At 44.1% G+C, this 13,852-nt stretch overlaps 1 protein-coding gene across 1 annotated transcript in view; it reads right to left on the bottom strand.

Moving 5' to 3' along the window:
- Nucleotides 1-235: 235 nt before the first annotated feature.
- Nucleotides 236-13,852, bottom strand: part of SLC35A1 (solute carrier family 35 member A1) — a 193,410-nt gene continuing 179,793 nt past the window's right edge. The window contains exon 8 of the mRNA XM_085611091.1: nt 236-2,500. Within this exon, the coding sequence (XP_085467217.1) occupies nt 2,367-2,500 (134 nt within the window). The 3' untranslated portion in view covers nt 236-2,366. The remainder of the gene's footprint in view (nt 2,501-13,852) is intronic.

Raw genomic sequence — 13,852 nt, 5'->3', positions numbered from 1 at the left:
TGGTAAGCAATAGGCGGCTCTGTGCCCTTGTAAGGTAACAAAAAGGACCTAAAAAAAACCTAAAAAGACTAAAAAAAAGGCAGACCCATAAAGAAAATATCCAAAGGAATTGAGAAATGTTAATTATATTGAGTTTCTCGCAATCTGAAATCCTTTCTAGCTCCAAAGCTACTGCAGCAATCAAATTCTGTTTCATACTTAAATTACAAAATGCACAAAAAGACAAACAATAAGGTTGAATTTTTTAAGTTTCAAATTTATTTTTTGAGGCATTTTTGTTTTTATTTATAATAAAAATGGGGCAGACACATTCACCCCATTTCCAACATGTCTACCCATTTTCATCTCCTCCCCATCTGCATATATTTGCATGTGTTGTGCCAACTTTGCTTCCTGCTCTAAGTTTTTTTTTTTCTTTTTATAAATTGATTTGCACATTAGTTACTTTATCTAGTATCCATATTTTCCTTATGCTCTGGTTGACTTGTGAGCAGTTTAGTGATTAATTAGTTAACTGAAGCCTAAATGTAGAGGTGGCTTGAATGAATATTCTTGCACCCAAAAAGCTAATGGAGCTTGGAGTGGGGGAATTAAAGTTTTTGCCCTGCTATGGAGATTGCTCCCCCTTACTTTTCTGGCCTGCTCTGTACCCCTTTCCATAGTGAATTCAGATCGACAAAAGTTGGTCCACATATGATTTTGTTCCCTCAGCACGTGAAGTACAACCCATAAAGAAGGGTGACTGCCAGCCCCTTCCAGGCTCAAGGGCGACCGACAATTAGTTGGGGCTAATTATGGATGCAGAGGCACAGAACATTTTTACCTAAACGCCCAAGCTGTGGAATATTAATTCAGTTCCCCATAACTGGGTCCTTCACTTCCCCTAAATGCATATGCAGGGGCGTAACGCGTTCCCATTAAGTCCCTGTGGTGCAGGGTAGCCCACAGCCCTTCAGGGTCCCCTAACCTGTCATGTGGCCCCATTCAGCCAAACGTCAATGAACATCTGTGCGATAAGGGAGAATCGGGGCCCCTCTTCACATTTGGACGGGGGGGGGGGCAATATTTTGGACTACGCCACTGTCCATATGTTATGATTATGTATACATGACTGGAAGTACATGTGAGGTAAAGATAATGCCCCAAGGACACTGCAATAGCAGAAGGTGGAGGATCCCCTTTCAGGTTGTTGATGGCTGTGTTGACATGACAAGAGCATACACCTAGCTATCCTTGGAGGCAACTTGCAGCCTGTTTGGGAGGGCTTTGAAACTCTATATTGTGGTTGTCCTGACCATCCATCTACCTGACAGCAGAGACACAATACTCAGGCCATCAGGTCTGTGGCACTCCAACATGCAACCGAGCTGATGCTGCTTCCTCCCCTCCACTGTGCAGAGCCAGGAACAGTACCTGCAAAGAGACCCGCGCTCTAGTGACTGGATTTATGATTTTTAATGACACACTGGGCTGGATTTCAGCCAAAGCCTTTCAGAACAGGATGCTAATTTGCCCTACAGAGACTGTACTTTCATTTTTTTTCCTTCTGACAACCATCTACAACATCAGGTGAGAAAACATATAACATGAATCTGGAATTTTAACTATTGACCCCCTCATGGGTGGTAGGCTAGGCCCTGGAAGGGGAAAGCTCCGTTGCTGCATCATTAGGTATCACAACAATAAAATCGATATTGCAATGGGCTGAAGGCCGGGAGGAGCTACAATGAGAGCACATAGTATATTCACTTATTATTTAAACATGCAAATATTACAAGGATGCAACCATATGCTATATAACAGGAAAAAAAATCACGTTGGAGAATATGGTTTTAATAGCTGGTAAAAAAAAATAAAAACTATGTATACAACACTGGCGTTCTACCGAAGCCTAGTTTCACCGAGGAACAAGCCCCAGCGTAAACGAGGACTTCACATATCCTTCATTAAATATACGTCTTAAGAGCTGTAGTCTTCGAATTATTGCAGATGCTAAAAACCGATTCAAAATTTTCAATTAATAAAAAAGACATTACAAAATTGGACACAATCATCTCAATCTTTCCACCCCCGCAAAAATAGGAAATACTTATAAAAGGTTTGAGAAGTGCAGCCTTAAAGACGCAACACAAATTTGGCTTTGGAAGGATGACAATTTTGGCCTGCACTATTCCCACAGAAAGTGCTGCACTTTACATTCATAATATTGTCCGAAAACTTGCATAAAACTCTCCAAAAATGTCCCTTCTTTTACTGCGGCTTCCAACCACAGACACAAACATGGGTCCTGGTGGGCCACGACATCCTGCCGGCCTTGTCCAGTCCTTTGATTGGCACTAAGCGCATTGTCTCCTCATGAACAAGCATCATATCACAATGAGCTTTTCTTTTGAGCTATGATTGGCGACTTCGGGCTGAATCTTTGTGGTATCTTGCCTCGGTAGTCCATATAGATAAATTGAAATGCATACCAAAAGTGAACCAACGGCGAAGGTGACAGCTGAAACGAGAGGAAACATGTCAAGATGCACATATTTAAAACAAAAGGTTCAACAAAAAGAATGCAGTGCTGTACCAAGCAGAATGTGTTACTCAATCCAAAAGCAAGCCTTGCCACCTTACCAATATCTCACAAAATGAACAGGTCCTATTATCGCACATTACAGAATGGAAGACAGACCATAACATAGTGCACAATTATTTCTAACTTGGTGCATTCGATTTGTACCAGATGTATTCTGCACAAGTAATGAATGACGTGTACAACTCTGTATTTTATAAGTAAGAATCCATAGTTCTTTCCTATTTCCAAACAATGGTACCAGCAGCAGGACCAGAGTGATTCTCAAATATATAAATCAAAGTGGCGTGCTAGCAATCTTCTACTTAGTAGCCAGTTGCTATGATATCTCTCACTGATGAAAGTGAGGTCGGCAGATAGATTTTGGTAATAATAGAGAGACTTGAACAAGACGTATAAAAAAGTAATCAAAGGGTAAGTTTAAACAAAGAACTATCAATCTTATTTATAAGCAATGCGTAGACTTACCAGCTGAAAGACCAGGGAAAGAGGAGGATGAAAAGTAACAATACGCAACAGTGAACATAAATAATTAAATGTATATCCCAGGTGGTACGCTCACCACTCCTACAGGATGCAACAAGAGCTTAGTAGCAGGAAGCAGCTGCCCTACAAAGTACCTGTTTGTAGAACTAGGCAGATGAGTCTTAGCTGTAGTAGAGTACAAGGTGATGTGGGAAGGTGATCCATGCATATAGCACCAATGTCAATACAGGAGGTGATCAATCTTGCAAAGGTGGTCTTATAGACAAGATTTTCAAAATCCAAAGAGAATCAAAGAGCAAGTCAAACGTGAGTGTCGTGCACCATTTTCAATGCAGAGGAGACATGCAGGTGTGGAATGACGATTAGAGCATACAATTCTTCGTTAAAGTGTAATGTCAAATTTCCTAGCTATTGTAAAGGAAAGTTTTAATTCTATTAAGGACATGGAGGTGAGGATTAGGCTTTCCTTTAATCTTGGTGATTATGGTCAGATCACCTTATTATCCTCCTGAAAGATGGTGCATAATTCAGAAGCAACAGTTGGGTGTTGAAGCTTACTAATGTGGCCAGGTGACGTTAGCATCATGTTAGGCTGTTTTCCATGGAGAGGAGCCAGAGTTCACATGAGGCATTCTGCTCAAGTGGGCTAATATTAACCAAATTTATATTACACAGAGCTGTAGTACGCATAAGGGAAAAAGATGTAGCCCCATAAGAAGGCATTCAATGACCTAGTTATATGTCAAGAGAGATTCCACAGTTTATTGCTGGAGGCAGTAAACACTGCCAGATAAATTGCACAGCTAAATTAGCAAGGTATATTGGCAGATGTTACATTATTCACTGATAAAGTGAATGTGTTCTTGTCTGAAGGTCAGTGAAAACAATCTCAGCCACTTACGTAAGACTGGGACTCTGTGAGACATTTTTTACTTTGTAAAGCATCCAAAATGTAGGAGGACAAACCAAGGTGGACAATGAACCAGCACTTAAATTGAGTGAGTGAAAGGAGGAATTAAGATTTTTTATATATTTCTACAGTAGATGATTTCGTTCTCAAGTGAACTGAATAACTTAGCCCTGATGTCAACTTGGTACTTGAGAGAAGCAGAACTGAAGTTGTAAGTATGTTGTTCTGAGGATAGTCAATTTATGAAAAATCCGAGGAACAGACAAGGTTGAGTGTCTGATATAAATTGACTTCCCAGACCAGATCATCATCAAACCAACCCCAGAAAGTTTGGTCTTTTTGCCATCCACAAAGCACAGATCTCATATTTAAAATTGAATAGTCGAAAAATATCTATTTATGGACAACCACATACTTAGAAGCTTAACTCAAGAGCTTTCTGATGTGGGTCTCATTTGTGGAACGTTTGAGGGCTACTGGAGCCCTACACCTAAAAAAACTAAGCATGTAATACAAAGGCAATCATATTGGCCATACGCATCAAGATCAAGCTTCTTCTGACCACAAAGAGAAAGGCTTCTGGACCCAGGAATATGAAAACTTCTTACCTCATGGAGCTTTTATGGAAAAGTCTATGCAATCAGTCCTTCAACCAAACTTCAAGATCTGTAACTATGCTTTGCGGTTGGCATGAGTGGGAGCCCTCTTACAGATCTGGATAGTAAGCTCAGAATCACAGAATGAGTTTAAGCGGAGACAAGTATTCATTTTATTGTGCATATCAACATTTCCATTCCCTGGGAGGCAAATGTTGCTGTACGGACAGGCCGAGAGCTAGTCCTGTGTTAGCAGTGCTAAGCCAGGCTGAGCTGGCCAGCCCTGGTTTGAGAGTCCACTTTTTCTGCAGGAGGCCTTCGGTAGGATCAATTGGTGCTGAATGTCCATTTCACACTAGGAAGGTAAGGCCATTTCCCAAGGCGTCTGTTAAGTGAATCATCCAGCTGGGATACAGATATGATTTGGTGTTGTTCACAAAATAACCCAAGTCAGGAGGATTTATCTTTGTCCAGCCTGGGTCTGGTTCTTCCATAGGCTTTTTAATCAGGAAGTGGTCAACATATGGGAAGACATTGGCATTTTGAATTTGATGGAGAAGATACTGTCTGTGCTAGCAACCTGTATAAACATACAAGAATATGCACATAGACCACTGATTTGAATTGCTGTTTCACTATGACACACTTTAAGCTTTGTCTATGTTCCTGGTACGCTGATTTGTAGAGTAGAAATATGTGATTCGTAAGTGCACTGAGCACAACCAATTTTTATGATGAACTGGTGCAAGGACTTCAGACAGTGTTTACACACTGAATTTCAAGAAAGGAAGAGATATTGCATGGAGATCATATAGTTCCTGGATTGGATATATCCATGTCCCCTTTTCTCTGATAAAGTAATTGGAGTAGAAATTCGAACCTATGAGTCGTAGAAGACGTTTGTGAGCCTACCAGAGGTTCTGGAGCAACATTTAGAGGGACTGGGGATCTTGACAGCAGGACAAGACTGAATGGAGGAAGTCGCCCTCCCCAGTCACACACATGAGGCATGTCAGGGTGGATCCTGTATTCATATACCAGGATATGAGAAACAAGGGTTCTGTGAGTCCAAGAAATCTTCACCCTTCCAGGCAGCTGTAACATTGTGATTTTGGTGTATAGCTGACTGAAGGCAAATGCTTTGTCCATGGTCGTGAAATAGGGGAGTAATCAAATGTCTAAGTTGGAAATAATGATAGAATTGTGAATGCACCAGCCCAAATTCCTCTCAGAGTTAAACAAATGACTTGACTTGCTTAGAGGGGGCTGTCCCCTCAATTTGAAAATTCCTAGCCTCTCCCACCCTTCAAAGTCCTGAAGGGCTGTTGCTTGTGGAACCAGATTTCCCACCCTAAGTGGGGGTTTCCCTGTGTGTTTATTCACCCAACCAAATCAGTGAAAGAGATGCTTCGCCAAATATCCAGGGCTACCATGGCCACTGGGGGAATTCTGGAGGGGATTTGAACACCATATAGGAAATGAACTGGAGGGACTTCACCCTGCACCCATAATGCAGGCCTGTATGCAGTGCCCAATAGAGTACCAGAGAGCCAGTAGTTGATTACAATTAGGTGGAAGGCTCAGTTTTATAAGGTCAAGTCTGCCATGCCTAGTCCTCCCTTCTAGGTAGATTTATAGCACTTTCCCATTGCTTCCCGCTGGACCACATTGTGCAAAAGGAAAAATCTCAGCAAGGAAATGATGTTCTTTCACAAGAAGGCAGAAAATCCAAAATGATAGAACCTTGACAAAGATAGCATCTTGGGTCGGACCACCCTCCCCAGCAGTGATAATGGAAGAGAGGATCAGTGAATGAGAACTCTCCTGAAGCATTCTAGTAGTGGCAGTACATTGTCCAACCCAACCCCAGACTCCTTACCTGCCATTTAAATAATAGATATTTGAAACCGTGCAGGTTTAGCTGAATTCCAATCTGATGAGTCCAGGTGGTCACATTTATTGTGGGATTAAGAGGGAATAGCCTGGATTTGGTCCCAGAGACCTTGAGCCCAGAGAAGATGGCACTCGTTTAGTATTTTTATGGCCTGTGATCCAAACTGCAGAGGGTTGTTAGGTACATCAAGAGATAATTGGCTAATAAGGTTGCTCTGTTCCCCATGACTGGTGACCAGTGAAAACTTGTTATATTATACTTAACCACACACCTTTTTTGCAGCTGTTTTTGCCGCACTGCATTTTGCATGCTTGTCAGTAACAGTGATAATTTGTTATCTATGCACAACATTAGGGTGTCTGCAAATTTCAATTTGACCATGGACAGTCATTATTTTGCCCTGTACAGTTTGCTGGTGATGTATGGACACCAGGTACATTCAAAACACAAATTTTGGTTTTGCTTTAGTTCTGGAATACATCAAAGACACCAGTCTAGATATTCATATGAATATTAGACTAATCAAATCGTGTTGGTGCTTCAATTCCATACAAGGTATCACAGAATTCAATCCAGTTCAAAGTGTAAGACGTTGTTGGGTTTTTCTACAAATCAACAATCAGTCTGGCATGGATTAATTTGTTTTGGTAAAAATTCCATTCGATCAGATGTGAAATATATATTGTGCTTGGGATTAAGATTTTAATTTTATTTTCATGCACACCACTTACCTCATTTGTGCCAGTACATATACTGTTTTTGGCAAACTAGTTTTGGATGGCTGCATGTTTTATCAGCACCTGCCCAAAATGTATTCACCGTGAACGATCCATGTAAACAGGACAGATGAACCAGTTACTTACCTTCGGTAATGCTTTTTCTGGTGGATAGATTATCTGCCTGTGGATTCCTCACCTTTTGAATACCTCCTGCGCCAGCATTCCGCAGGAAAATTCTTTCCTAGCTCTCCCACGTCGACGAGGACGTCACAATGGACCGGCTCCGCTCGTGGCACCGTATGACGTCATCGGAGCCACAAAAGGAACTCGTCGGCGTGCTGACATCTGTTCCACCCATTTTTTCCGTGCCACCGAGGCAAACGGGCGGACCGACACATTTTCAAATGCAAACATAGCATACCAAATATACACATGTATACAAGTTCACAAATGCATAATCAAGAAAGGTATAGAGAAATAGCAACAGAATAAGCATTTCTCATTATTAAAATATAAACATGATTAAGACATTAAAAGAAAATATTTTTTGGGTAGAAACAGGTGGACAACGGGGAGGCGGGGAGCGTGAGGAATCCAAAGGCAGAAATTATATTTACCAGAAAAAGCGTTCCCAAAAGGTAAGTAACTTGTTCTTCTGATGGATACTTCTGCCTGTGGATTCCTCACCTTTTGAATAGATTCCCAAAGCCGTATCCCACCCGGAGCAGGGTGTCCACCTGACTAGACCAAAAAATCCTGCAAAACAGAGCGAGCAAAATGGCCATCCCTCCTAACCTCAGAGTCCAAGCAGTAATGCTTTGCAAAGGTGTGGAGGGAGGCCCAAGTTGCTGCCTTACAGATATCAAGAACAGGAACACCTCTAGGCAAAGCAGAAGTAGACTTAGCTCTGGTGGAATGAGCTCTGATACCTTCAGGCGGTTCCTTCTTGGCCAGGGCGTAGCAAATCTTGATGCACAAGATAATCCAGCTGGAAAGCGTCCTCTTGTGCACTGCCTTGCCTTTCATTTTCCCAACATAGCCCACGAAGAGCTGATTGTCCAGCCTCAGATCTCTAGTCCGATCCAAATAAAAGCTGACAGCCCTCTTAGGGTCCAACCGATGCAGTCTCTCTTCCTCCTTGGAAGGGTGAGGGGGGGAGGATAAAAGGTGGGTAAAGTGATGGATTGTCCCATATGAAAAGGGGGTAACCACCTTGGGAAGTATAGCAGCCCTGGTCCTTAGAACCAACTTATCCGCATGAATGGTCAGGAAAGGAGGTTTCGAACTAAGAGCTTGAAGCTCACTTACCCTCCTAGCCGAGGTAATGGCAATCAATAAAACCGTTTTAAAAGAAAGAAGCCTCAACGGGCAAGAATGAAGAGGCTCAAACGGAGAACCCATTAAAAAAGTGAGTACGAGATTCAAATCCCTCTGAGGCATAATGAAAGGTGTGGGAGGAAACTTATTTGTAAGGCCCTTAATGAACCTCATGACAATGGGGGACTTAAATAAAGACGGCTGGTCCGGCACACATAAAAAGGCCGATAAATAGCCCTTAACACTGGCAACACCACAACCTTGCTGTGCTAAGGAAAGAGAAAACTCCAAAATATTAGACAAACGGGCCTTCAAAGGGTCAATGTCTCTCTCTCTATCTGCACCACTTAACAAATCTGGCCCTTCTGGAATAGTAAACGGATTTAGTGGAGTGTCTCCTGGATGATAAAATAACGTCCACTATCTTTGGTGGGAGAGAGAAAGAACTCAGGTTGCCCTGTTCAATCTCCAGGCATGAAGGTGCAAGCTCTGGAGGTGTGGGTGTAGAACCTGCCCCTGCGACTGCGAAAGGAAGTCTGCCCTGAGAGGGAGACGGAGCGGAGGGTGCAACGAGAGGTGAAGTAGGTCTGTGTACCACACCCTTCTTGGCCAATCCGGGGCGATCAATATAACTTGGGCCCGGTCTTGGCGAATCTTCCTCAGAGCCAGAGGAATCAAGGGTATGGGAGGAAACGCGTAAAGGAGTTGCGAGCTCCAATCCATCTGAAACACATACCCCAGAGATACATTCGATGCGACTTCAGGATGGGAAGATGAAAATACGCATCCTGCAGATCGATGGACACCATCCAGTCTTCCTGTTGCAGCGCAAGGAGAACCTGAGCCAAGGTCAACATTTTGAACTTTTCCTGCCTGAGGTAAAGGTTCAAAGTCCTGAGGTCCAAGATCGGCCTTAATCAACCGTCCTTTTTGGGAATCAGGAAATATCGGGAGTAGCAACCCTGACCCCTTTCCTGCTCCGGAACCACCTCTATCGCACTTTTTTGAAGTAATGCAAGAACCTCCTGCTGCAAAAGCAGCAAGTGGTCTCCTGAACAACCACCCTGGCGAGGAGGGTAAGGAGGAGGAAACTCCAAAAATTAGAGGGCGTACCTATTCTCTACAAGATTCAAGACCCAACGATCTGATGCAATCAGTCTCCTATCTTGTAGTAAGAGGGACACCCAACCTCCAACTGGACCAACATGTTCTAAGATGGGGAATCTAGAACTGCTTTCCTGATGCACCAACGGTACCAGGAGGGGAGGTAGAGGAAGAGGAGGATGTCTGTTGTCGATTTGCACCCCTGAGGCCTCTTATTCTTCCCTCTGTATGATTTATACAAGGGATTCTGCTGTTGTTGGCCCTGCTGAAATTGTTGGCGGCCAAGAAAGGATGCAGATCTCCCAAAGCCCCGATATCTTTTGTAACCATAACCTCTAGACTGCACCTGGAGGCCTAAAGATCTTGCGGTAGCTCTACTGTCTTTAAAACGTTCCAAGGCTGAATCTGCCTTTGAACCAAAGAGCCTTGACCCATCAAAGGGCAAATCCAGCAAGGTCGCTTGAACATCAGCTGAAAAACCAGAAGACTTGAACCCTGCCTGTCTCCTCATAGCCACAGAAGACCCCATAACACGAGCCACAGAGTCAGCAGTGTACATGTCTGACTGAATCACTTGACGTGCTGCGGCCTGCGAATCCGAAAGGACTTCCAAGAAGTTGTCACGATCCTCCTCAGGCAACTTAGGAGCAAATTGAACAACAGAGTCCATCAATGCATGAATATATCGTCCAAGAAGGCAAGTTGCATTAGTTGACTTAAGATCCATACTCGCAGAAGAGAACACTTTCTTCGCAGCTTGCTCCATCTTCTTGGAGTCTCTATCACCCAAAATGGTAGGAAAAGCACTAGAAGACTGCTTTGAGCAGGAAACTTGGACAACTAAACTCTCTGGTGTCGGATGCTATGACAAAAAAGCCGGATCACCACGGGCAGGCCGGTACCTTCACGAGATACAGCCGGAGCAGACAAAGGCTTCTGCCACACCTCCAGAAATGGATCTGTTAAGGCATCTGTGAAAGGAAGAAGAGGCTCAGAAGTTGACGAAGAGGTATTTGAAACTTCTGTTAGTATGTTGGACTTAATCTCCGCAGATAGAAGTTTAAGGCCCAATAAATCAGCAGCCTTCTTTATAACTACATGGTAAGGTGCAACGTCCTGTACAACACATCCACTTGCAGATGGTAAGTCATACTCCGGGGAAGTATCTAGGCCACTAGCTTCCCAAAGGCCTTCAAATTCATCTAGAGTCCACAATTTCTCCTTCCTCCTGATCTTGTAAATACTCCTCTTCCTCAAGCAATCTCTGAGCTTCTCTCCTGGAGCGTTGCTTAGGCAACGGCGTTGGTGGAGTCACACGCGGCGTTGGTGGAGTCACACGCGGCGTCGATGGAGGAGGCTCGACATCGAACCTCGACCGAATTCGAGGTGGAGCAGACTCAGCAGCTGAAGGAGTCCGGGGAGCCAGAGTGGACAATCTTGGCGCCGGGAAATGCCAAGCCAGAGTCGACGGCAAAAATGGCATGAAAGGAGCCTGGGGATAGAACTGATGAACGCCAAAGGAACCACGGGGCCTGAAGACGCGCCGAATGGAGTCGAGGCTCTGGTAAATAAACCAAACATCGCATTGAGAAAATGCGAAAAGTCAGCCCCAGGAGCAGGAAAAGGAGGATATGGATCCGTACCTTCCTGTAGGGGAGTCACTTGAGGTCACACTGGAGCTTGCGGAGCCGGGGACGGCGCCCGCACAGGTGAAGCCACACGGCCTGGAGAGGACCCACCAGGCGCCGGTGACGTCGCTGGAGCCGGTGAATCTTCATGAAGCGAAGAAGCCTCTGAAACCGGCGACGTCGCAGCCGGACATGGTACTGGCATCGCTTGTGAAGGAGTTGGAGAGATAAAGTCCCTTCTCCGAGGTCGCTCAGCCGAAGACCTCTATCTCGACCTCGAGACCCTGGCCTTCGAAGAACGATGACGAGAGGTATGTCTTCTCTTGGATTTTTTGTGCTTCTTCGACCTCTAAGTGTGAGAAGACGAAGATTTCGCCCTCTTCCTACCCCTCTTCACCTTCTTGACTTTCGCCATGAACAACTTGGCTTCACGTTCTTTAATCGCCTTCGGATTCATTTTCCTGCAGCTTCTGCATTTCTCGACGTCGTGGTCCGAAGATAAGCACAACAGGCAGTCATCATGCGGGTCCATAATGGACATGTGCCCGCCACACTCTCTGCAGGGTTTGAATCCGGTCTTCCTGGAAGTAGCCATTCTGAAACAATATAGAGATACAAAGTTTTCCACAATGAAAACGGAGAGCCCTGAAAAAACCGTTAAGCGTCGACGGCTCGGAAAAAAGGGAACCGACGTCAGCACGCCGACGAGGTACTTTTGTGGCTCTGATGACGTCATACGGTGCCGCGAGCGGCGCCGGTCCATTGCGACGTCCTCGTCGACGTGGGTGAGCTAGGAAATAATTTTCCCGCGGAATGCTGGCGCAGGGGGTATTCAAAAGGCGAGGAATCCACAGGCAGAAGTATCCATCAGAAATATATTTTTATTCCCAAAATCAATGTTAAGTTTATCTAGAAGAATGAACGGTGTTGCTCTGATTGAGAACCACGCTGGGCCCAAGCTTATTCTAGGGAAAATGAACTAGCAAACACAGTGATGTGATGGGTGGCTGGCAAAGGGAATGAAGTTGCTTAGAGCAGGAAGTGCACAAGGAAACTGGATCAACTATGCGAACGTTATGAGCAACAACAGGAGTGATCCTATACTATTAGCAACAAGCTGCCACCTGAAAATACAAATAAAAATGGCCAGATGCACAGGGGCTGCCTATGATAGACAGACTGCTGTGTCAAATGTTTCTGACAGTAGAGCAGGCTGAGGCTCTCTCATTGGAAACCTAATGAACACCCCTCACCTCTGAATGAGGTGGAAACGGGTGTTCATGCATGGCAGAATCTTTGCAATTTAAGGCCGGGCTCCCTCTCCACTGAACTCTAATTGACCCCCCCTATATGTTGCTTCTCTGTAAGGGACACCACACATCTCAACTGTTATTGCCATGTACAATGCACAGACATCTTTATTAGAGTCCCGCTTCATAAAAATGCAAACTAGAAAAGAAAATATGATTTTTACCATACATGATATATCAGAGTTAGAATTTAATTCCCCCGATGGATATTCCCCTATTCTAGGACCCAGATTTCATTGTGAACTTAGAAAAAGTCAGTTGGGTTCCCTTTTCAGTAAATAGATTTCAGAAACGTTATCACACTAGTTTAAAGACATTCAGGAGGCAATTCATTCCTCTCATTAGACTTATCTAATGTCTGAGAAGCAGGTAGGAATAGAAGACATGCAATTACGTTTCTCTGCCTGACAGGTTTTGAGAATGTTTCCATTGAATGGATCTCAGTGGCAGAAGGCCCAGTACCACCTAGAAGGCCCAGTACCACCCAGAAGGGCCCATAGTGTACAAACAGAATTATCATCTTGTTAAATACAAGGGAGAATTTGCTACAGTGGCTCCAAAACAGAAACGAGGGAGAGGGTATATTTCAAGGACTTCTAGGACTCAGTAATTTAGTAAGAAGCCAACTGACTGAGCTGAGGCGCGTCCTATGGCGATCGGACCACAGGAGGCAGCAAGTATCAAGAGAAGGCTAAGTACACAAACTATGTGACAGTGTTTTGCACAAAAGAGTTCAGTCAAAGACGATCTGCTTGAATAAGCGCAACATGCAGGTGCTAAGACTACTTCCAAACTCCAAATCCCAATGCCCTTACAAAGCATAATTTCTGCACTGCTTGTCTTTTCTTATTATAGACAGGCCATTTTCCAGATTTGTCCAATTTTGCAGCCATTCGATTTTTTACAAGTGGCAAAAACCAGAAAGTGTTGTTTCATTCAGCACAACTTATTAAGCCAATCAGGGCAGAAATGTCCAATTCCGATTGAATTGGAATTTCAAAGGCCCTTGCAATGAGGGCCTCTGTAGAGAATAAGGCATTAGAATGGGCAAAACCTGTAAAACATCACCTTATCTGTTCCTGTTTTAAGAATGTCCTTTTTTTCCTCCTATTTAGCCGTACTGCTATCTGGATTATATTTATTTAATCCATCATTCAGCCCTTCTTTGTACATAAGGCTCTTCGAGTTCAGCTGGGCCTTCTCAATCTTCACTTCGAACCCAGTGTCTTACCAACTAGGCATTTTCAAATGACCTCACAGGGAGGGCTGAGGGTAGCTGTGCCGAGAAGGATACCACGGGAAAGCGT

The sequence above is a fragment of the Triturus cristatus genome, chromosome 6 (genome assembly GCF_964204655.1).
Source record: "Triturus cristatus chromosome 6, aTriCri1.1, whole genome shotgun sequence".
In the NCBI taxonomy this organism is placed as follows: Eukaryota; Metazoa; Chordata; class Amphibia; order Caudata; family Salamandridae; genus Triturus; species Triturus cristatus.
This window is presented reverse-complemented; position numbering and strand designations above follow the sequence as displayed.